The 23,606-nt window shown below is 47.1% G+C and overlaps 2 protein-coding genes across 2 annotated transcripts in view; both read right to left on the bottom strand.

The window, feature by feature from the left end:
• The window catches only part of LOC127017069 (protein mono-ADP-ribosyltransferase PARP12-like), a 6,720-nt gene extending 5,265 nt beyond the window's left edge, over positions 1 to 1,455 (bottom strand). Inside the window, exons 1-2 of the mRNA XM_050897952.1 lie at positions 1,338 to 1,455; positions 745 to 865 (exon numbers count right to left, since the gene is read on the bottom strand). Of these exons, the coding sequence (XP_050753909.1) occupies positions 745 to 865; positions 1,338 to 1,397 (181 nt within the window). The 5' untranslated portion in view covers positions 1,398 to 1,455. The remainder of the gene's footprint in view (positions 1 to 744; positions 866 to 1,337) is intronic.
• LOC127017057 (cystine/glutamate transporter-like) lies at positions 1,399 to 23,586 on the bottom strand. The gene is made up of 13 exons (XM_050897940.1): positions 23,319 to 23,586; positions 20,426 to 20,552; positions 19,575 to 19,690; positions 18,784 to 18,909; positions 15,635 to 15,734; positions 15,501 to 15,545; positions 15,190 to 15,313; positions 14,768 to 14,871; positions 12,858 to 12,954; positions 11,906 to 12,055; positions 9,252 to 9,430; positions 2,885 to 2,927; positions 1,399 to 1,473 (listed from the first exon to the last, which is right to left on the bottom strand). Exons 1-13 carry the CDS (start codon positions 23,512 to 23,514, stop codon positions 1,399 to 1,401), a joined length of 1,482 nt encoding a protein of 493 aa, XP_050753897.1. The 5' UTR covers positions 23,515 to 23,586.
• Between the last annotated feature and the right edge of the window lie 20 nt (positions 23,587 to 23,606).

Here is a 23,606-nt window from a genome sequence, read left to right as displayed (position 1 = left end):
CAGGGAAGAGTTTTCAGTATGATGGAGGCCATAAATCTAGCTTTCCCGGCAGTGTGGGATTGTTACGTGGTTTTAAGAGGAAAGTCTGCCCTCTCTTCTTGGTCCTGTAACAATATCACAGAGCGCATGCTGTGTGACATGGCTAATTATCCATTGTTTCCTCCTTTAAACACCACTCGCTTTATTCATGCCAGGAAACAGATCTGAAGTTTGGAAAGCTAACAGGAATTTTAAGATGGGTAAATAAATTAGAAACAGAAAAGCATTTCTCATTTCCCCATTTCTCTCTGTGCAACCAGCCCTGAATTTTCCTTTGCTGCACTGTGTGCTTTCTCTCCACTTAACTAGCTTGCAAGAGGTCTACCATGGGTTCACTTCTTCACCACTTGATTTTTCAGTGCTTTTTCTTTTTTTTCCCCTTTCTCATTTCTCCTCTTTAGTTGTATAAACCCAAATGCATAAGCCAGATGCCATGAAGTGTTTACTCTCAGCTCTTCTTCTGAATACACAATATTGTCAGAGATGCTTTTTTGACTATAGATGCACAAGTCTAGAAGCTCGAGCAGGGCATCTCAAAGCTGCAGAGAAATGTACATACTGCTCAAGTTCTGCTTGGAGAAAACTTACAGGAGGAAAAAGACCTGTTCAAAGAAACCCAGACATAGGGGGAAAACTCTGCATGAAGGAGGCTACCTTAGAGCCAGCTACACTGTGTAATGAACTTAAAACAAGGAGATACTTCACCTTCAAAGTTTAACTTGTACTTCTGAGAACCAGCCCTGAATAACACAACACCTTTCTGGTCAGCTAGAAATTCCTTCTCCAGAATTGCAGATGTTACCATGGCAGAGCAGTGATTCGGGTGCTATAGAAAGAACAAGGAAGTTATACCTGTTAGAAACCAGTCTTTGGCTTAGGTGGGGAAATACTAGTGTCTCCCCAGGCCCCTATTCAGGGGATGCCATTTTGAACTAAGTCTCTAAGGCTTCAAGCATGTTGTTCTTCAGCAACGGAGGGGTACCCCACAGAGAACAGCTGCTTGTAACAACAGCAAAAAAGCAGCCTTCAGTCTGTGTGGTCAGCTTCAGCGAAAAGACGTCTGTCATCTCTGGAAAATGCACCCGCTTTCAAAGCCAGTCCTTTGAAAGCTTTCACAGAGTAGCAGTACTGCTTTGAGAGACAATTAATAAGATAAATCCACCAGGGCATCACAGCAGCGCTGCAAGGGCACCCAGCAGCACATGCGAAACATGCCAGCTGCAGAACAACGTGCCCTAAATAACTCTCCGAAGACGGCTTAACAAGAGCTTTTGGCATCAACAGCGGACAGATCTCACCTCTTTCCCATACTCAATCCACTGTCCAGAATCACTGAGCCAATACCAGGCATACTCCATTTCAGGAGCAGACGGATGAGTCAGAAGACACCACCGGTGCAGAAGGGCTGACCGACACCTGGCTGCTTGCTCGGCCCTAACATCAGAAGAGAAATCTCGATTAAAGTATGGGTCTTTTCCAAAGCTGTCAAACTATGTGATATCCCTGATCTGGTTAGAAGTCTAATCACTTCTCAGAAAAGGACACCCCTCCAGTTGGGAAGTGCAGGTTTGGCCCAGAACCAAGGAACTGATGTTGGTACATTTATGGGGCATGGTAAGCATCACAGAAATGACCGTGACCTCTCTGGCTGGGACCCGCGTCACTGCTTTTCTCTAAAATATATCTTTCCAAAATGCACACTGTAAGAAAATACAACTTGACACAATAAACTCAGCTCGTTACATGAAGGCCAGTGGTTCCACCTGGCTAACAGGAGTAAGATTTGGCTTCTAGGCAGTGCGTGATCAGCTGCAGAAGTCAGAGTGCTTCAGAAGGCACTGGTAGTATCATCCCTCCTTTAGTGTTCAGGAAAGCAAAGCTGCCGCTCACAGGTACTGTGCCGAGTGCAGGTGCCCAGGTGCTGGCAGCAGGGGCTGCAGGGGTGGCCTCTGTGAGAAGAGACCAGGGGGTGCCCCATGCCGGACACAGCTGGCTCAACAGACCCACTGCAGGACACAGCCAAGCCCATCAGCTAAGCTGGTGGCACCTCTGAGAAAGCTGCCCAGCAGTGAGAAGTGAGGAAAAACGTGAGAGAAACAGCCCTGCAGACACCCAGGTCAGTGAAGAAGGAGGGGGAGGAGGTGCTCCAGGCACCGGAGCAGAGATTCCCCCGCAGCTCATAGAGAAGACCGTGGTGACGCAGTTTGTCCCCCTGCAACTTGTGGGGGACCATGGTGAAGCAGATATCCATACTGCAGCCTGCGGAGGACCCCATGCTGCAGGACATGGACGTGCCCTGAAGGAAGCTGCAATCCATGGAGAGGAGTCCATGCCAGAGCAGGCTTATCCTGAAGGACTGCAGCCCGTGGAGAAGGAGCCACAGTGGAGTGTGGGAAATTTTTCAGGATGATGGATTGGCAGAGGGCAACTCTTATGGACTGAGGTCAACATCCATTCCCCTTCCCCTCTGCTTCACTTGGGGCGGAGGGAGGGGGGGAGGGGGAGGTAGAAGAGTTGGGAATGAAGGAGTGAAGTTGAGCCTGGGAAGAGGGGGGGTGGGGGGGAAGGTGTTGTTCTAATTTTAGGGTTTGTTTCTCACCATCCAAATCTATTTTAATTGGCAATAAATTAACTTTCCCCAAGTCAAGTCTGTTTTGCCCATAACAGTAATTGGTAAGTGATCTCCCCATCTTTATCTCAACCCATGAACTTCTCCATCTTATTTTCTCCCCCTGTCCTGTTGAGGAGGCGAAGTGAGAGAGCAGCTGGGTGGGTGTCTGGCAGCCAGCCAAGGCCAAATTCCTTGGAGGGGGAAAAAAAAACCCAACAACAAAAAATCACTTACCAGAAAAGTCTCTGCTCTGTGCTCTACTCTGGAGACACAGCACCTGCAAAGAGAGCAAGCTGAAACAGGTAGCCACCAATAATTCAAATTCAGAGGATTTTACTTTGCTTGCTGCTGTGCTTCAACCTCTTTTGTTTGTCCCAGTTTTGGACCCAGCCAACGTTTTTCTATGCATCTTATCACTTCGCTGCTCCTACAACATTACCCTATTGTGGAGCACATACACACAGCCGAGACCTGCCCACCTGCCTGCCGTAGAGTTTGCAAGGGTCTGTGGCTGAGCTACTCAGAGCTGCCCAAAGAATTTGAACACAGTATTCAAACAGAAACTGGAAATGATCATTTATCCAGCTCTGACGCCTTTCATGCTTTGGCAGGGGTCACGGGTATTCAGAGCAGGCTAATCAGAGGAAAACATTATAGGAGGACCTCCCTTATAGAGCTGGTTACAGTACAAAGGTCCACAAACAAAGGCTTGGCAGCCCCTGGACTGCCAGAACAAAGCGTGAGGGAAGACCCGAGTCTCCTTCGCAGCCTTAGCTTGTTCTACTTCTGTCTTCAGACCACGGTTGCTCTTTGTATGCAGTAAGACCAGCCAGGCCCGTTCCTAGAAAAATGCTCCCAATTCATTTTCCCTCAAATCCCATCGCAGGAGATTCATGAGATCCAGCACTCCCAGGAGCTTTTTTTGGATGCAGCTGTCCCTTCTCTCCCCTGTGCACAGCAGCGTGCTGCTGCTACCACAGCAGAACTTGAAGTTTGTGGATACCGAATGTGGGATTTGAGGGGGCAGAGGGGAAACAGAGAGGAAAGCGGGGGAGTGGGGTGGGATGAGGTTTCCAGGCGGCTTTTTTCCATTGGTCTCCCCATCCCTGTTCCCTGTCTCCCCACTCCATAGATGGATGCTAACCCCTTCCTGCTCCCCTGCCGAGACCCAGGGCTCACAGTCTGCCCTAACCCCATCAGCTTTCCAAAATGTCCAGTTGTGCCCTACTTTCACTTTCACTTGCCAGCATTTCTGCTCCTTGCAGGGATTTTTCCACTCACCAACTAACCCCAACTAGAAAGAAACAGAGATGAAACACGTAATAAAGCAGACGGAAATATTTCACTGGTAAGACAGGTAGCATCCTTCACCTTTTGCTGAAGATTTCGCTACCTGGTCTTGTGCAACTGAGAGACACCCTGTCAATTTTCTTTTTATATCTCCACAGGAATAGCTTTATACAGAGGAAATTTTATACATAAAAAACAACCTCTTGCCACCTTTTCTTTTACACACTTCTCCCTCACGTGGAAGAAAGGATGAATTAATGAAGATATAAACACAGCTTACGGTATGACTAACTGCAAGCAGGTATCCTTCCAGCAGACCTTAAAGCCAAGCCCACAAAGCATGAAATCCCCAACTTCCTCAGTCTCCCTCCTTCCCAGCTCAGCGGCACCCCAGGAAAGCTGTCAGAGCCCAGCACGTGCCGCCTCCCCGGCTCCCCTACTCACAGTCCTGCCATCAGGCTGCCCAGCCACCACCCCGGGAGCTGAGGGCATCAGCCACATGCCCGCCAGTCAGACGAGCCCTCTGAACCCTTGCTCTGCATGGGAAGGGTCCCCCAGGGTGCAATAAGACCTTCAGAAATAAAATACGACTGGCGTGTGAGAGCTCCTCGTGAACTCCCAACTGCATGTCTGTACCTCGCTGTCTCTCTCGGAGTCTTGCTCCGCGGGACGTCACGGATGCCTCTCCGCTAGCCACTGACCCTTAGGAAACAGAGCTGAGTAACTTTTCCTTCTGGTTACTGCGCCATACGCAGGCGCATCTGTCAGGCATGAGCAGACAGGCCAGGCACAGCTGATGATTTTGGCAGATGCATCGGTAAAATCAACATCCCTACCAACCGGCATAGTTTATCCCTATTGCTTGGCTCCTGTCGTCACACACCAGCACTTACCTTGACCCGATTCCTCCCATCTCCTTCCAGTGGCTGGGGATATTCAGGACCTTCTCCTCTCAAGATTCCTGCCGGGAGCAGCTTCTGCTGAACATCATTCTTTGAAACCCAAAAGCTGGCGTTGCCTTGCAAGGCGAACCCCAAATCTCAATGCAGAAAGCGAGTGCACCTCTCAACACGCTCTCCGTGTTGGTTATCGCACTGTTCAGGGGGGTTGCAGTACACAGCGCTGCACGGAGCGACCCAAACCAGTGCAAACCAAGCACAGAGCCCTGCGGGGCAGGCTCAGTCAGCCCACGCAGAGCTCAGCGCTGTCCCGAGTATTTGTATTCCCATAGCTTGAAGTCTGAGCCTCTGCTCTGTTCTTCCTCACAGAAATCAGAGAAGGGTTAGGAGCTTTCCAGTCTGACCTCCAGCCTTTCCATCTAAAAGGCTGACAGCGTTTCCCAGCAGAGCTCTAAAGCATAAAGCTTAATGACAGGTCAAGTAGTACTAACCACATAAACTTGTTCAGATGCAAACTTTTTTTTTGTTTCTTTTTTGTTACACAAATTACGTTAAGTTGAATTGCCCAGAACATTTTTATTTCCTGATGATCTAGTCAGACCAGATCAGTAGAGGCTGAAACACATAAATCTCTGTTTTAGTTTCTGGAAAGGCTGCACGCTGAGTGCATTTTATAGACGTAGTATTAAAAAAAACAAAACAAAACAAAACAGCACAAATGTGATTATGAAGTTGAACTTTGTTTCTTCCCCGTCTGGCCTTTCTTAACTGGCTTTTGACCTCCCATATAGTATCTGGCTCTCATCTCCACAGTTGCACAACTTTTATGCTTCCCTTTGACTGATGAGATTTATAGGATCAGGTCCCACAGGTTCATTTTTGCATATGTGAATTCTCTAGTAAAATACTCTTCTGAACTGAAGCCAAGAGCTTCAGTAGGCATGAGATATCAGCTCTAGGAAAAACATTCTGGCTTGGTAGAAAATGTTTATGTAGCTTTGCTGGGAGCAGCATACCATCCTCTCTAAAAACAAACAACTCACCACAAACTGGAAACTTGAGCTCACTGTAAACTGATACCTTCTGAACATAATTTTTTAAATTTTTATCACTTTTAATTGCAATGATGTCATCCATGGAGCTGTTGAATCTCTGATTCCTAACTGTCAATGTAACCGTGGTACTATATCTGTCCGCATTTCCAGTATCTGACAGGTCTTGGAGCAGACATCCTATATATAGCCCTGCAAGATCATATTCCCGCACAGTCAGCAGAGGCACCCAAGTGTGGTTTCCCTGCATATGTCAAATGATTTATCATGTATAAATAAACCATGGTCCAGCAGGTAGGTACTTATTTTCCCGCCAGGAATTTCAATTCTTGTTCCCTTTTTCTCTTCAGAAGAAATGGACAAAAAAAGTTATCTTTCACCCTTCCTATATGTCTCTCTGCAGACACACAGCAGCTCTGTTGCAATTTCAGACCACTCCAAGGTTTGACACGTGAGTATTCATGCTACAGCGTGGGCACACTGTGCTCACAGGGGTCCTGCAGCACGGGACCAGGCTGGCAGCGCCTCATGCTTCTATCTCAAGATGTGGAAAATCCCCCAAACCAATACCTAAGGGTATGTTGGGGTGATGGGCTCACCTGGTTCTGCAAGGTCTTCTGCAGGTTGGTTCCCCAGCCACCCACACCGGGGCCCAACCGCGGGGTGCTGTGGGAAGGTGTGCCAGGGGGTTCAGCTTCAGCAAAGCCTGGCGCGAGGTGGGACCAACCCGTGTCTGGGAGCCTGGAAACATTCCCAGATCTCACTTGAAACCACACTATCATTTAAAGCCACGCTATCGTTTAAAGTACCTTCTCCTGTAGGTTGTGATGCTTTTCCCAGTAAGACTGGATTTCCTGTTGGACAATGTCCAGCAGCTTGTAAATTAAACTGCAGGAGGGGAGGGGGGAAATGAGCCCTGCAACCACACTGCTGCTATCCCAGCTTAATTTGAGACAGGAATGGGAAGCAGTCATAACAAGAATAATAATTCTTAATTGCCTTGGGAAAAAAACCCCAACTTATTTATTTCCAAATCTTGATGGTGAATTTTACAAGTTTCGGTAGATTATATTGGGTTTGTAAATGGTACTTTGGTTTTACTCTAAGTACATAAATGCTTGATATAAAAGATTAAAAATGCTCCATGTTCTGCTGTTGCTCTCTCCAGTGGTCATTAGAGGAGTCTCAGCATAATACTTCCTGTCTTTTAGGAAAAGATTAACAATTAAATGATTGGAAATAGCTAATTGCTGTTTTATCTGGACATAACATTGCCACATTAATAATGTAAATGAAAGTAATCCAATAATGGAAACCTTTCTTATGTCAACAGTTCAAATGAGCGTTTACATATCGATCCAGCAAGTCATTTGACCGCAGATTTAAAGTTAAAGCTCTGACATGAAGTCTTTCATGTCTTCTTACAGCACCAAAAGATGCACTTATTCAGGAATCTGCCCAAGTCTCATCAGTGGTCTTGTCTAACTAAAGGAGTAATTGTATTTCACTGGAGTTGGGCCAAAATTTGAATTTTCAACTTCACTGGTAGTACCAGGTAAGGAGTGGGGCTGGGGAGTTGGGGGAGGGATCGGGATCTATTTTGCCATATTCTTGTTGATATTTAGCTGATTTTTTTAATGTGTTTGTACATTTTGAAACGCCATTTCAGAAAAATAAAATTCAAAATTGAAATATTATTTCAAAGCAAAATAAACTTATTCTGCTTATACAATAATCAAAGCAAAACATTCTGACCTTACTTTGTTAATATTTGAAGTTCAAAGGGTTTTCAAATATCTTCTCATTAACCTGAATCTGCACTTCCTGGTGAATGAAGTTTTATCCCCCTGCCTCCTCTTTTCCAATTCATCTACCTTATTTCTAATTTGCTCTCCCCACCCATTTCCCTTCATAATGCTTGCCCACAGCATGGCTACTACAGCGCTTCAGTTTGAAACCTGCATTTGGCTTCCATGTATTGGACTCTAAGTTCTGCAACATGCTCCCTTCCTCTGTTTGCCAAGTTAGGAAATGAAAAAATAGTGTGTGTATATATATACACACACACACGCAGTTTTACTGAGGACTGGGCTAGGCTGCAAAATTAGGATCTTGGTTTCGAAGACACTGCAGGCAAAACAAGCTCATTTCAGAGAACTAGATTGTTCTGCTAAAAAAAGGAAAGAGCAGAAACAGATGTGACACACTCATCCCGATTGGCAAGCTTAGAAACACTTGCAGCAAGGTTTTGGCTCAGGCTCATCCTCATTTGCAGTAATTAAAAGAATAAGAGCATGGCCTGCTTTTGGTAGAATCAAAGGTATCAGAAACAGAGTAAGTAGATTTTATCTTCTCCTGTGAGTTCTGATGGTTTTCTCAGTAAGTCTTGATTTCTTGTTGGACTACTTCCAGCAGTAACTGTAGTTTGTGTGTAAGATAATCTGAAAGGGGGAAAAAAAGAAAGAAAGTTTAGTCCGGAGGAAATCTTGAGATATGGCTGAAAATCAGAGCATCAGCACTTATGGCTGGAGCACTTTATGTTAGCAGATCACTGTATCTGTTTCCTTTCTTGCTGTATGTTTTCTTCTATTCAGCGGTTACCGATACGCCTCAGCCCAACATCCAACCAAAAGAAAACAAGATTCATAACTGAAATTATAAATGAAACTCAAAACTGGGCTCTTGCTTCTGAGAAAATCATTGTGCCACCAGGGCTACATCGAAAGGAAATCTGTGCTAGACATTGCATGGAGTGGAGATGTATTTCATTTACACACCCACATCTGTGCCCAAAACCATCCTGGCCTCTTCACCAAACAGACAGCCCTCAGGCAGCACCATCTTCTCCTAGCAGTCCTCTCCCCAGCCTTTCAGCAAGTATGCTTGTACACGAGGTTGCAGTGTCTGCCTGTCAGTCTCTCCATCCTAACTTTTGATCTTGTTGCTCAGTGTCAGCCAAATTTGACCGAGAGGTGGTGATCCCAAAGATATGACAAAGTTTAGTAGAAACCAGGGCTGGGGTGCGAAAGCGACCCTCTCGGTTCCCCCTGTTGGAAGACCTCAGCCCTGTCTTTTTCTAAAACAAAACATCGAGCTGGCTTATCAGTATATTCACAAGCCAGACAGACACAGCCCGTGCCTGGCTGCCAACCACCCGCAGCACAGCCTACCCCTTGTCTCTTCGGCTGCGGCGGCTGTGTCTTGGGAAAGCCATTGAAGGGGTGGCAGGGGTCGTGATTTAGGTTTCATGAGGTCTGCTGGTCATGGAGCAATTTGCGTTAGAGATGAGCCCTGGGAACAAACCGACATCCCCACCCCTGAGCCTGTTTAGGTCCACAATACTGAAACACAAACGCATACTTACAAAACGGGCTACGGCAACGACTTGACATTTGCCTATGGATTATGAGGTAGTAGACTGGAAAACCACTTAAAACCATGGTGCATCCGATGCTAATGTTCACAGGGTCTGAGTAGAAAGACATTGCCACTGTGAAGAGGCAGATGATGGTAAAAGAGACAGGAACGAACAGGGGAACCTGGGGAAAAGAGCACAGAAGATTCTAAGGCAAAACTGATGGCTGCAGCAAATCAGCCTCCATATGTGCCAGCACACGCTGTATTCAATTCTCCATCTTAAAGAAGATGAGAAAAATCATATAGCTGTCCTGCACACTGTTTCAGTACAATCAGTTGCAAACGAGTAGGATGCATAGAAGAAAAATTGACTCATGCCACCTTCAGAGCCCAGTGTGCCCTGTGAGGTGCATGCCTCCTATATTCACGTGCATCAAAATATAAACCTCACTTGCAACTGGAAGCCAAGCAGGGGGAGAAGTCACCTATACCCCACTGCTCTCTGAATGTATAGCTCCTATGCATGCACATGCAGACGTACCTACTTGCCACCTGTGGCAACTGCTGGTGGAAAATCTGAAGCCAAGAGTAGAAGCAGCACTTTGAATCAAACCGTTCTTTGGTTATAACACTCGTGACTCATTTTGACCTGCCTCCAGCTTGCCCGAGACTTACAGTGACCAAAACGGGATAAACCAGACTCCCTATCTCCATAGCACCTGCATCAAGAACATGAGTGTCAATGACACCCTGATGAAAGACCAAAGCAGCAGTCAGCACTTCAGCCTTACCCTGTTGGGTGAGCCAATTCATCTGGGTTGTTCGGAGAGTAAATCGGAAGACTGCAATAAATAATACAACTGTGAAACGTTCCCTCAGTCTTTCGATCCAACCTCAGCCAAGTTACTCCTCGCCATTGCTGACAGAATGAAGGAGCTGCTGATCTCATCTAGGGTGACAATCTCTTTTCCGGTAATGGAGATCCTATTTTGGCGCTGACCATGCCGAGCTGGAGGAGATCAGTTGCTCTAGCGGTGGCAGCCATCCAGCCACCAAACTTATGAGCTCTTGCTGTCCTTCCAGCCGGAGCATCCCCTGCCAGCCTCTCCTACATGCACGCACTCACGCTGCCCATCTGCCTGAGAGGTGTGTGAGAGGACTGCTTCCTCCTCTTACAGGTGTTTCCTCACCATTTTTAACTCAAAATGCTACAGGGGAGAAGAAGTACCAGCACAATGACATTATTTTATGATTTGTTCTCTGTAAGCTAGTGGCAGAAGACGACCTGTATCTGGCCACTAGAGCGCAGCACATGCCCACACCACCGGCACGCAGTCCTTCCCTCTTGCAGGTAACTGGGCTTTGGGTTTCAAGTGGTTATAAAAACTAGGGGGGGGGGGAATCAACCAAACTGACCAAAAGACCAGCATCTCCCGCCCTCACTGAATCTGCCTTTAGGAACCGTTAAAAGCCTAAATCTCTGTCTAAAACAAAATGGGTGAAAATCTCAGCAACTCAAAACATCACCAGTGCTATCCACTAATGAACTTCCCCTGAGAAGTGTGGTTTAAAAGAAAAAGAGAAAGCTTATTTAAAATTTGGTTCTGGATGAGTACACGAGAGCAGCCAGCCAACAAACTGGGAAGCTTCAAGGTCTCTGCTAAACACTCTGTCTCCAGCAAAGACCAGGAAGAAAAATCACCCCAAACTTCTCATCAGGCCTTGTGCGGCTCAGGGAGGAGCCCTGGGAAGCGTTTCTGTCCCCTGAGCTTCTCGCTGATTGCCTGGTGCCTGTGGCCTCGGAGGTCTCCTCTCCTCCCCAGGAGCTGGCTGGAGGCACCGTACAGGCGTGACCGGAGACAGGAACAAGCTGTGCATGCCTTGAGCACCGCCCTGGCCAAACACCTTCTGCACGAGATCTGGCAGCGGGAACGGTGCCCTGAGCACAAGAAAGCTGCTCCAGCACCAACTCCAGCATCCCTCACCAACACGAGGAGGATCCCAGCACTCAGCAGCGTGAGAAGGGCCACCGGAGGGGCCCAGCTGGAGGTTAGGGAAAGGCACGGGAAGACAAGGCGTCCTTCACTTTGTGGTACAAATGTACACGCGGTGCACATCCTCAGGGCCTGCGGCAGCAATAGTTGCACACAAGCTGCTTTACACTATACAATATTTTTGTGCCAGCAGATGATTCCCCTTAAGTCGGGTTTGCTCCCAGGATCGCTCCGGCCATGCTCTTTTCCCCCAAGCCTGACACCTTCCTGCTTCTCAGCTAGAGCTGAGACTTACCTACCACTGAAATAACATCCAGGCAAGGGTACCTCCTTGCAGCTCACGAGAGATGAGTGTGGGAACTGCCTTCTGCACATCTCCCAGTTCCCAGCCTGAAACTTTGTCCCCTGGAGCAGGCTGCCATCGTACAGATGCGACTGGTGACACCATGTAGAACTGGCTTTATAGGATTTACCTACATCTGGCTCTTTGGGCACATCAACCAATTTCAGGAGCTCCCCACATGCCTTATTGAGCAATAGGGACTGAGACACCTTAGAGCCTAAAGGCAACCATGACCATGTAATGCACTAATTATTAGCAAATAAGAGAGAGAAATGACAAGCCTGCGCATTGCTGGCTGTTAGGTACATGCCATGCCTTACCTTGAATGGGCTGTGCAGCTCCGGGTGACGGTGGCGATGGACAATGAGCCCGAGGGTGGCTAATCCTATGAAGAGCCATCGGGAAAAGCTGAAGAAGTTCATTAGATGGTAGATATCTCCGATACACACCATGGCAGTAACCAAAGGGAACTGAGCATTGTGAAGATGAAATATAGTCATTAAAGCCTTACTACAGTCCTCGGACTAGAAAGGGTAATATGGATCACCTCCTCCAGCCCCCCTGCAACCACAGGCAGCTTCTTCACAGCCCCAACATTTCAGAGGTCAGAGAGCTTTACAAAACAGTGTCACAGATTGAAGGCAAAAGGCCTAAATGCACTATTATGATGTGCTACAGAAAGGAGCAATCCTTTCGAGATCAACAGCATCCTTGATGCTTTAAGTCCTAGGCAGGGCAATTAAAACACGCATGATCCAAAAGCCTGGGCTGCCGGTACAAAGGCTACCTACAAAGATACCTGCTAAGTTTTTAGCAGGTCAGCCAAGCTGCAAGAGGCACTGCAGCACAGTAAGGATGGAGCTGGACCATTGCCGGAAAACAAACAAACCAAAACTGAGAGCATCTCTGCAAACGTTCATTCCCTGCATTTCCACCACACCTGGGAATTTCAGTATTCCAAACAGCCAAAGCCTGGCAGAGGTGTTTTCATAGGACAATATCAAGCAGCAACTGTGGCAGATGGTAGTGACAGTACTTTTAAAAAATGTGTCCAAGGCTATAAGGCAGGGACTTCCAGGTCGTGGGTTTGGATACCACTGCTGGCACAAGGGGACTTAATACTTTGCAGCCATTTCCAGTATTCCACCTTCTTTATTTTTTGGAGGGTGACTTAGTGTCTCAACACCCTTTAAAACTCCTCAGCTTCTCCAGGCTTTGCAAGAAAGCCAAGACTACAAGAACAGGGCATGTCACACAGCCAGATCTCCTTACCATTAACATGACAGCAGGAAGGGGTGTATGCCTTCGAATGTGGATCATGGAGAAGAGAGGAGGCCACTGTCCTTCCCTGGAAGCCACAAACAGAGTCCTAGGAAAAGACAGGGAGCCCTATGCATTAGCATCCCGCATCTAGACTTGAAATGAGAAGATCAGTCGCTGGACTGACCTGAGGCCACAAGGCACGCCGCCCCCCAGCACAGGTCTGCTATTCAAGGCCACAGTTCTGCCGTTAGCCGCACTTTTTGGGCATTTGGAAGAAAAATCCAGTGTGGAATTCCCATAGTTCTCCCAGGACCAGTTAGTTCAACGCAGCGCAGAGCCCACCAGCAGGACCACTGGCAGCATCCCCTTGGGTGGCCCGATAGCAGAGACCTTTGAGCAAGTCCAAAGTGACCATGAATGCATTCAAGCTGGAAACAGAAGCAAGAACGTTTCTTGCCATCAGAGAAGGGGTTAATCTTTCCAGTAGGAAGTGGAGGGGTCATAAACTTCAATTCTTTATAAGAGGCTGGTGAGTTTATGAAAGAGGATTGTCAGTCTTGATGCCTATAATTTTTTATATATATATATATATATATATATATAAAAATAAAGTGCAATTTCCTCAAATAACAGAGGATTTTCAATCCTCTGGCCAGCCATTGGAAAACATAGTTTGGCATCCTGCCAGGAGGCCAGCTACACACAAGACCAGCTACAAAATGACAACAGAGAGCTCCTTGCCTCCATCCCTCCTTTGACTCATGAAAGGGCAATTAGGGAGAAAGCATTGCATCGAATTTTATAGATTTAATATCCACAAACAAACCATGCCAGAGCATCAGCTGGGCTGGAGCAGGGCCCAGAGCAGCTGGGGCATGAGTGTAAAACTGGTTTTATTGCTGTCTCTGTGGTTTTGCAGGGGTGTGGCTGGCCAGCAGCCAGGGAGGCCCCATCGCTGTTTATATGGCCTTTCTGCAGTGATTATGTTAATGGTGCCAGGATGGCGGAGAGAAAGGCGATAGGGACACACAGAATCTCTGTGCTGTCCAGGGACTTCTCATCTTCAAAGAAAACCACTATCTAGAGGAGCTAACAGGGAGGATTCTCCGCACCTGTATTTAATACAGGACTTCAGAGTAGTGGATCAAATAACTCACTAGCTTTCGTGCTATGAAACATCCCTTTCATATCAACTGATTTTTCCTTTTGCAATCAAAGCTGTGAAACAGAACCGGCTCCAGAGAGTTCGCTCAGCTCCTCGGGACCAGCATGATGTGCTTCTCCGTGAGCTCTGCCCTCCTCTCCAATTTCAAGGCTCCCAGAAGGACACGCAGCGTAGTAGCCAGTAAAGCTGGCAACATAATTTTTCCATGGAACAAAGCTTTTCTTATTGCTACAACAGGATTTGTTGAGCCTCGACTATTGCTTTAGGAATAGCCCATCCCCGATAACATTTCACTGACCTCAAAGCAAAGTCCTCAAGGGACAGTTTGCCTTTGGCCAGAGATCCTCACAACAGAGGGACCCTGTGCCCTGCAGCAGAGCAGCTGGGTGAACCCAGCGAAAGAAGACTCGGTCTCACTGAGCAGCTGCCAACATCAACAAAGCCTCTAGTTCACCAGAAACATTGACATTTCAACTTTAAACTCGGGATTTAAACTGCAGAGTGGGGGGAGAAGATAAAAATCTTTGTTTGTGACCAGCCCCAGATACCAAAGTCTGGACCTGGCCAGAAATAGAAAGGGTAGACTCTTAGCCAACAGGGATCATCCTGTAGTTGACATCCTGGGAGTCAAAGGCCTTATTTGTCCCACAAGAGTGGCTAAAATGCCATCGCATGGGTGGGCAGTTGCACAGGTCGCTGGTGCTTCCCTCCGATTCAGTAAGCCAAAAGAGTAATAAATTCTTAGGGACGTGACCTTGAAAACGTGAAGATTCCTCCATTCATGGTTCCAAAGCAGGACAGTGCGACAAGGACAGGGACCACAGAGATCAGGCTTTGGAAGGCTCGCTGCACAAAGCTCTGGAGGAAAAGCAAGCATGACTTTAGGAACATGTGGTGATCTCTAGACAACATCAGATTCAAAAGAAAGAAAACTTCCTTCATCAAAGGAGTAAAGTATAACTCATAAACCTTGCCTTTTCTACTGTCATCTGCAGGTTACTTTTCATTATCTTTTAGGCAAGACTAGAAGAAATTACTGTTGCCCAATAATCCAGAGAAATGACAAAGCAATAAAGCATTTTATAGGAAAACCACCTCCAAAACACTTGCCACGACCACCCCTTCAGCATAAGCTGACCATGCTGAAGAAGGATAACGGTAGGGGTGACGACTCACCACAGCCACAGCAGGAGAAGCCAGAACGTCTTGCGTTCCCAGGACTGTGTAATAGGAGACGTTGGTGAGCATGTACCCCACAATTACTGTGATCACGGACACGATGACAGCCAGGGGGATATTTCTACAAGAAAGCGGAAGAGACACACATAAAGAACAAGCTGTTACCCCTTGTTATGCACAGTATTACTGCAGATTGCAGCTGGCGTTGGTTAGGTGAACCCACAAACTTATTTCCTCCCATACTGCGTTTGGGAAAGCCACGGTACCCCAGAGGCTGGTAACCCAAGACGACTTCTTCCCAGCCTTACCGTTCAGGTCTGACCAACTCTTCACGCACAAAGCTGGTCTGAAACCTGCACAGTGGGAAGAGACAGGGAGAGAGTTTGAGCCATGTCCTGGACACCAGTCTGCCGCCCATGAAGCGCCCTCCCGTTACACCTACCAGCCTGAATATGCGAACATGCCTGCGTAAAAAGCCAGGGGCAGCTTATCCAAAACCAGCGACTGTCTGTCAAAAGCGTCCTGGAAGTTTTCAGTGTGGCCTGCAGAAGAGATGAACAACGGGGACAGAGCAGGGAAACGTCAGAGACGGACTTCCTTCCCGTGGGATAACACCCCTTGTATCTCTTGCCCAGACCTGGGAAGAGTGTTCGTGACTTCCTTGGAGCCAGGTATTCAGATTTGTTTCATTGCTTTCATTTGGAGTGCTGTGCTGACGTGTTTACTTCACAAACAGCAACAGAACAAATCCGTCCCCTGTCCAGCTACGGGAGACATTTCAGGAAGGGCAACAGCAGCAGCTGGTTCTGTTTCAGACAGAGCCTGCTATGGGAACGGGAAATCGTGGAGATGAGAGGACCCAAGTTGTCCTGTGTCCTGGTTTCGGCTAGGATAGAGTTAATTTTCTTCCTAGTAGCTGGTATAGTGCTGTGTTTTGGATTTAGTAGGAAAATAACGTTGATAACACACTGATGTTTTTAGTTGTTGCTAAGTAGTGTTTATACTAAGTCAAGGATTTTTCAGCTTCTCATGCCCAGCTAGCAAGAAGGCTGGAGGGGCACAAGAAGCTGGGAGGGGACATCACCAGGACAGCTGACCCGAACTGGCCAAAGAGCTATTCCATACCATATGACATCATGCCCAGTATATAAATTGGGGGAGCTGGCTGGGAAGGGGATCGTGGCTTGGGAACTAACTGGGCATCGGTCAACGAGTGGTGAGCAATTGCATTGTGCACCACTTGCTTTGTATAGTTTAATTCTTTTAGTATTGCTATTGTCATATTATTATTGTTATCATTGTTTTTCATTCCTTTCTGTCCTATTAAACTGTCTTTATCTCAACTCACGAGGTTTTTTTTTTCCTGATTCTCTCCCCCATCCCAGGGGTGGGGGGCAGTGAGCGAGCGGCTGCGTGGTGCTTAGCTGCCAGCTGGGGTTAAACCACGACATCCTGTCCTTTCTTTAGGCCCAAAATTAATTCACCGGGTTGACCCCCCTCTTCCCCCCACCCCAGCCCCCTAAGCAGCTGGATCCACATTCCTCTTTGATGTGGTGCCGCCAGCGAGGTGGCTAATTCAGCTCTCACTGTGCTCCCTCCCGATTCCGCTGCCGGAGCACTGACCCCAGCCGCACGCTGGCCGGAGCATGGGAACTGGGGCGGAGGAGGGAGCGGGAGCAGGGAGCGGGGACTGCCAGCCTGGCCCCCTGCTCCGGGCACACTCCCTGCCCGCCACCCCTGCCAGCCACGGCAGCTCGCCCGCAGGAGGAGGAACTGAGGACACAGAGGGCAAAGCAAATAAAATCAAAAAAGTGGAGGTGGCTCAGACAGAGATCCTGTTTTACCAGCTCCCGCAATTTTCCTGAAAGTTCTCTGCTTGAAATAACAACAACAAAAAAACCAAATAAACAAACAAACAAAATGAAAGTCAGGATTTTGGATATGAACCGTATTTTATCAAACTCCAAAAAAACCTAGGGAAGGAAGAAACAGCTAATGGCATCTCATTCAAAGGAAGACCAATAAAAAACACAGTCAAAAGGAGTTGTATTTCCAACATTTTCAAATCCAGGTGGCCCAAGGTTTGGTTCCACATCTATATTCAGTTCTCCATATCAAAGTCTCTTTAAAAGTAAAAGGTGCGGAGCTTGCCTAGTTGGGCTTCACCAGGAAAGGGATGAAATGGCACGGAGCACATGGAGAAAGTCAGGCCACTTCTATGGAGGTGCCTCTGCAAGAAGCATTGTGACAAGATTTGGGCATATGAGTTTGAAACACTGGCCCAGCAAGTCTCTAAAGCAAACCTGAGCCAAAAGGAAGGTATTGGCAGAGGAAAGGACAAGAGTGTAACCAAAAAAAGTAGAACAAGGCAGGGGAATCAGGCAAACTGATTTAAAAGCATAAAACTGATTTTTAAGTACAAAAAACAAGTCAAAAAGAGAATAAATTTGAAGAAAAGTAAACAAAAATATGGGAGTGGGCCTATCAGGGTAGTCTTTTTATGTTCTAAAATGATTGCTGGTAAGTGATGGTGCATAAAAAGGATTTATTGTCTGCAATACATTAATGAGTGATTTACAGTCCCCCATGAGTCATATTAAATACAACCTGTCATACTGGGGTCTCTTGGTGAATTCTCCCTCCAGATGTCACCAGCACTTATCCTCCTCGCCGGAGGACAGGTGCCAGGGCTCCAGATTGTCATTTGAAGGCATTCCTAACAATAATGGCTCAGGATTTCTAGCTGCAGGGCAGTCCTTCAGTTCAGAAGTGCTGCCAGCCCGAGTGGATCTTTGCATATTCAAAGGAGCCAGCTCCAGACATCAGAAAGAAACATGAACATGGAGCCTACTGCTTGTGTTGTTTTCTCTGCAGAGGAAGGTAATAGCGTGAAGAGGGAGCAGGCTTCATCCCTTGAGTGGGAATGCCTTGGGCTTTTCTATAAACTGAGGCTTGGATTAAAGCCAATACTCTTGTATCATTCCCAGAAGATACTACTGATAGGGGGTTTTTTTCCCCACTCTGGATGTGAGTGTGCAATCCAGCGCAAGTCCATTGTAAGTTTACGAAGTTACTGCCCATCTCAATTAGGAGGTAAAAAACATTAGCTTAAGCCACAGAAAGGTTAGAGGTGCAGTTACCAGGGCTCAGCTGAGGGCTGGTAACTCATTACACAGCTGTGACTGGCTCGGATCACCACGGGATGCTGTCACACATCCCTGATGTCCATCAAATTTGTGCTCCTTTGGAAGGATTTTGAGCCACGCTGAAAACAGGCAAGTCTGACACCAAAGAAAGACCGTCTGCAAAGAAGGTGTCTGTATGACCCTGGGTAGGCTCACACTGCCTCAGGCACTGAGGCTCGCTCAGTTTTGGAGAAAGCACAGCTGAGCCAGGTGTATCAGCCCAGTGCAATGATGCAGCTTAGTGCCGACTACCCTGGTCTCAGCTCCCAGCTAATTCACATCCAGCACAGGCAGAGAAAGCTCCTGCCAGCTAAAGGAGTACCACACTTGTCACGAAGGACCGATAAAAGCCATGACAGCCGGGCATGTCGAGCACCCTCCCTCAACCACGCAGCAGCACACCTACCCTGGGCCAGCAGCATCATCCCTGGCACGATGATGAGTGCAAGAGCCAGGAGTTTGACGATGGAGAGCGCCGTCTGCAGCCGGGCACTCCAGGTGACGCTCCAGGAATTGAGGGTGAGGACCATGTCTGGAGAGGAGACCACACTGCTACAGCTGTAGCCCACGCTCGACGCACGCAGGAAAAAATACAGCAGCAGCGCTCCCTGCTCTAGGGATGCTGAGGAGAAGGCTGCATCTTTATAGAGAGGATGCTCAGGGTAAGAGATGTCAAAAAACATTACAGGTGGGGCCCAGTGTACAGCATTTGAAGGGGGAGCTGAGTTACGCTCCTAAGATGGAGCAGGAGCCTGGTTCCTGTCGGGTGATCCACACCTGCCTGGGGGTAACGTGAGTTTGCAGGGACGTCTCAGCAGCCCCCTTCACAGCAGTCCCTGTGCCAGCACACACCAGCCCAGAGCAGGCAGGACAGCTTCACAGGCTGGGTGCACCAGGTGAGGAGCCCAAAACCTTGAGCCTTACACCCTCAACCCAGGTGGCATTTGCACAATTATACATTGAGTTTCTACTCCCGTACTTGCCACAATCCCCCCGACCTAGGGCTCCAGTTGGTCAACAGGGAGGCCCATTCCCCTTCTTGGAGAATATAGTGGCCCCAAACCAGCACCTTGCATCAGGAAGTTTTGGGTGGCCAAGAAGGTAAGACAGGGCCCTGATCCCAGTTATCCCATAAGTGCCTCTGGTCCGGGGCAGAGAGGCTTCGAGATCGGCAGTCCCGTAAAAGTTAGTACTTACAGTACCCCAGGAGAGACACGAGCTTCACAGCAGAGACAGGGGCTGCACAGGGGGCAAAAAACGGCTCCAGCATGTAGCGTCCAAACGCCAAAGAAACCACAGCGCTGTTGGCAGGCCTGGGGGGAAAACCGAGCACAAACTGTGGTCTGCGGACAGCCAAAAAATGACATGATGTAAAACTGCACAAAACTTGGGAGGGGGGGAAGTTTCCCCGCCCAGCTTAATCCTGCTCTCCCATGCAGATGGTGAATTCCCATAGAGTCTTTTTCATAGGTTTTTCTCAGTAAATGTCTTAAAAATGACATGCTGCAAAAAGATTAATTCCCAACTTGAAAGCAAATGTTGAGATTAATCATACTGAGCAATGCAGTATGGTTCATATGTCCTGATTCATCTCAGTTTACAGAAAGGACACAGGTTATTGAGAGGTGAGGGCTTTCTTGTTAAAGTTAAAAAAAGAAGTCATTTACAATTTTGTAAAATTTTATTTAACTCAGGGCTAATCCAGAAAGTTCTCCACAGGAGAATCTGAAAAAGTTTCACAATGAAAACAGAAGATCTGAAATAAATCTGGCATCTATTGTCAGTCTCTGAAAAGTACCATGGCTCTTGGAAGATACCAGCTGCCAGGGGAGAAGAGAGATATTCTTCAAGTACAGATCACATTGAACATGTGTAACTATTTACTTATTATGCCTTCTTCCTTTTATCACTGAAAATCTTTAAAAGTCGTTCAGATTGTTTCTACTCGTTCCTTTACAAACTGTGTAGACTGTTACCTGGCAACGTAACTTTTGGGTTTTTAAATCGTGACAGCATCCAGCAAAAGGCAAACAAACAAAATCTCTTACCTGATAGCAAAAAACTCTGCCCACAAGAATAAGAAACTTGGCAGAGGCCCTAGTGTCTCCAAAATGTAGATATAATGTCCTCCAGACTTGGTGATTCTTGTTCCAAGCTCTGCATAACACAAGGCACCTGGAAAAGTTCAGGTAGAAATGCACTGAATAAATCATCCCACAGATTTTCTCTTTTCTGTGTGACTTCTTTTCAGGGATTGAATGAATCTGTTTAAAACAAGTAGTAAATTAGAGGAAGAAAAAGGGGTTTAGCAGAACTGCTCTTCCGTATTTTTGTGTGCTACAGTGTTTTGAAGTAAGTTTTGAAGTAATTGACTTTTCTGTCAGAAGGAAAGAAATTCTCCATTTTCTGGTTAATGATATGACTTTTCCATGGAAGTTGTGTGGAAAAGTGTGTGATAGAAACGTTGCACTAAGCTACAAGGGGTGTCCTTTGAAAAACGTCCTGGAGGTTTGGGTTCTCGCTTCTCCTCACAGTTAGACTGGTGAAATGGTGCTTACAAGGCAGTTACAGCAGCTCAGCCGACAGGCCATGGCTGAACTGGTCATTTCAATCACGTTTTTGATCACAGACCACGTTCCTGTGTCCTTATCTTGCATCTTCACATAAACCCCTTCCTTCTTTCGAAGACACTGGATGGAGGACCTGGAAGGGCATCTCCTCTGAGAGGGAAGACCTGCCACTGGAGGAAAACACGGCCCCGACGGTGCAGAGCAAGGGAAGCGTCCACATGAGAGGCTCATTCGGTCTCTTCTCACGTGTTCGTGTACGAGTGCACCGACAGACCTGGGGACTGCCTGCTCCTGCCTTGACAAGCGCCTCTGCACCTCCCTGCCCCTGCGCCGGGGCACAATGAGAAACCCTGGGAGAGGCGCACCAGAGAAGACAGCTTAAAACTTGCAGGCAAATGGATAGAAAGCTTTATGCCTCCGCCTGTGCCAAAAAAATCCCATCTGTGTTTTCTCTACAGAGCAATTCATCATGCCATTTGAATGTGTCTAAGTATGAATATTAAGCCCTGCCTACAGTGGATTCACTTGCTAGGTTAAACATCCTTTGTGCACCAAAAGAAATCATAAAACACTTCACTACTTTGAGCACAGCTCTCCTTGCAATGGGGCTGAGCGCCGTTGGGATGTGACCCTGTGGGGTAAGACCATCTCTAGCTGTGCTATCTACTTCTTTGCCCAGCTCGGGTGGCTGTGGAGGGAGAGCGCAGAGGAACCTAGTGGTGATATGGCCATGCCTGCAAGTCCCGTGGCGATCGTGCCATATTCAGGTCATGCCGATGGCGAGGACCTCAATTTTTCCTGCCTCTCTGTTGGCAAGTTTGTGCAAAATCCCTGTTCAAAGTGTCAAACATAGGCAGACACCTCATCTCATTTATTCCAGTGAGTCTCTTCACATGCTTCAAGCGTGCGTTTAAGTGCTTTGCTGAACTCATGCTATGGGACTCATATAAATGCCGTACTTGAAAGAAAAATGCATAAAAGAAAGCAGGCCTTTTTAATGTACTGCAAAAAATGTGTCAGAGAAATGATCAGGGGAGGTCATCAAGCTGATAAAAGGGAAGAACAAACCAACAAATTTAGCTACAAAATACAATAACTTGATAAAGAGGCTCCCAAAGCCCTTCCAGCAGAGTCTATCAAAGGATGCAACAGAGAGAGAAACCTTTCCAAGTGCAGAGCTTGGGCTATGTGATCAGCACACACATAATTTATTGCTCTACTCAGTTAAAAGAAACACTGTGCTCACATTATATTTTAAGATTTTCTTTAAGCAAAAGTATATCATTCTCCAAACAACCACACATAGGCTGCAACATGAAATATCGGTACACATATGCTAAGAGCAAGAACCACATTTGTTGCCATATTAACAATGAACGTCTCGATTTCTAAACTTGCATGCACATGTCACAGTGCCAAAGTGTTTTTTTCCACATGGAGTATTTCTCCTTTCTTGGTTTTTTTTCCCAGGTTATGACAGAGGAAGAACTTTAAAGTCACCCACTGAAATAAACATCGGATTTCTCCCCCGAGCTGAGAGATCTTGCAGTTCTCCTAACAGCATCTTTAGAGCATTTCTGAGATGGTGATTTTATATAGTTAATGAAGGAAACTAAAGCCATACGTTTTATCCATTGTAACTTTAAGAGCTACATTGTTTCAGAAGAACTAGAATGAAACTGTCATCAAAAAGTCAACCCTTTGTGAGAAAAGATTGGTATTAAATGCCAGAAACCGAGCCAAGAGTAACACACAGAAAGCAGGGCTGAACTGATCTGCTCCATCTCCTGCTCCAAGGCAGCATCAGACATATCCAAACCTTTTCTGACAGACACCCAGACACCCTCCCCTGGCTGGTGAATACTCTGCAGCTCCCCAGGCAATCTGCTGTAGTGCTTCTCTATCCTCACCAACAGAAAGGGGATCCCTTATGGCATATTAAGACTGTCAGTTCTTGCCCTTTTCACAGTGTCTATGAAAAGCACTGCACAGCCCTCAGACTCACAAGTGCCTTTTAGATGCCTACATCTCCCTTCCACATTATAGAAGGAGTCCCCTCATTTTCTCCCAGCTTTCCTGGCAGAGACCATGCTATCTCCGTCTGCAGTCATTGTCGCTCCTCTGCCCTGGACTTGCACATGATTTCATATTCACAGACTCTAAGTGCTGGGATTTTCTCAATCACCCCGGGGGAATCATTTGAACTAAAGACCCCTGGTGACCCCCCCGGCTTGTTAAACCTTTGTTTCTGTTGCAGTAGGAACAGGGAATTTTTGGTTTATTCTTCTCCCAAATTTCTATACATAAAAATGTGCTGGCTCCCCTCACTTCCCAGGTGCTTAAGCAAAGGCTGACAAAGCTCACCACTCACCAAACATTGAGAGGAGCCCACAGGCAAACCAGACAACCAGGGAGAAACCCACGCTGCCGGAGTTTTTCAGTACTCCTTTTGGGGAGATAAAGATGCCACTGCCAACCATGCTGCCGATGAGGAGCGAGAAAGCCCGCAGCAAAGTTATCTTTTTCCTCAGAAAGACGGCCTCTTCTCCTTTCTTGTCTTTCCCCATGGCTTTCTTCTAATCCCAGGGGAAGGTCATGCATTCAGGAGCTACAGTCTCCCAAGTGTCCTCAAGGCTCACCTGTAGGACAAGGAATGAGT

The sequence above is a fragment of the Gymnogyps californianus genome, chromosome 1 (assembly GCF_018139145.2).
Source record: "Gymnogyps californianus isolate 813 chromosome 1, ASM1813914v2, whole genome shotgun sequence".
NCBI lineage: Eukaryota > Metazoa > Chordata > Aves > Accipitriformes > Cathartidae > Gymnogyps > Gymnogyps californianus.
This window is presented reverse-complemented; position numbering and strand designations above follow the sequence as displayed.

Excerpts from the sequence above, each read along its gene's own strand:
- LOC127017057 (XM_050897940.1), bottom strand. The coding sequence starts at position 23,514 with ATGGGGAAAGACAAGAAAGGAGAAGAGGCCGTCTTTCTGAGGAAAAAG. Across the intron at positions 20,553-23,318 it reads TGGGCTCCTCTCAATGTTTG|GTGCCTTGTGTTATGCAGAG; the intron begins GTGAGTGGTGAG and ends GAACTTTTCCAG. Across the intron at positions 18,910-19,574 it reads CGTGTCTCTCCTGGGGTACT|ACATGGTCCTCACCCTCAAT; the intron begins GTAAGTACTAAC and ends TCTCCTCTCCAG.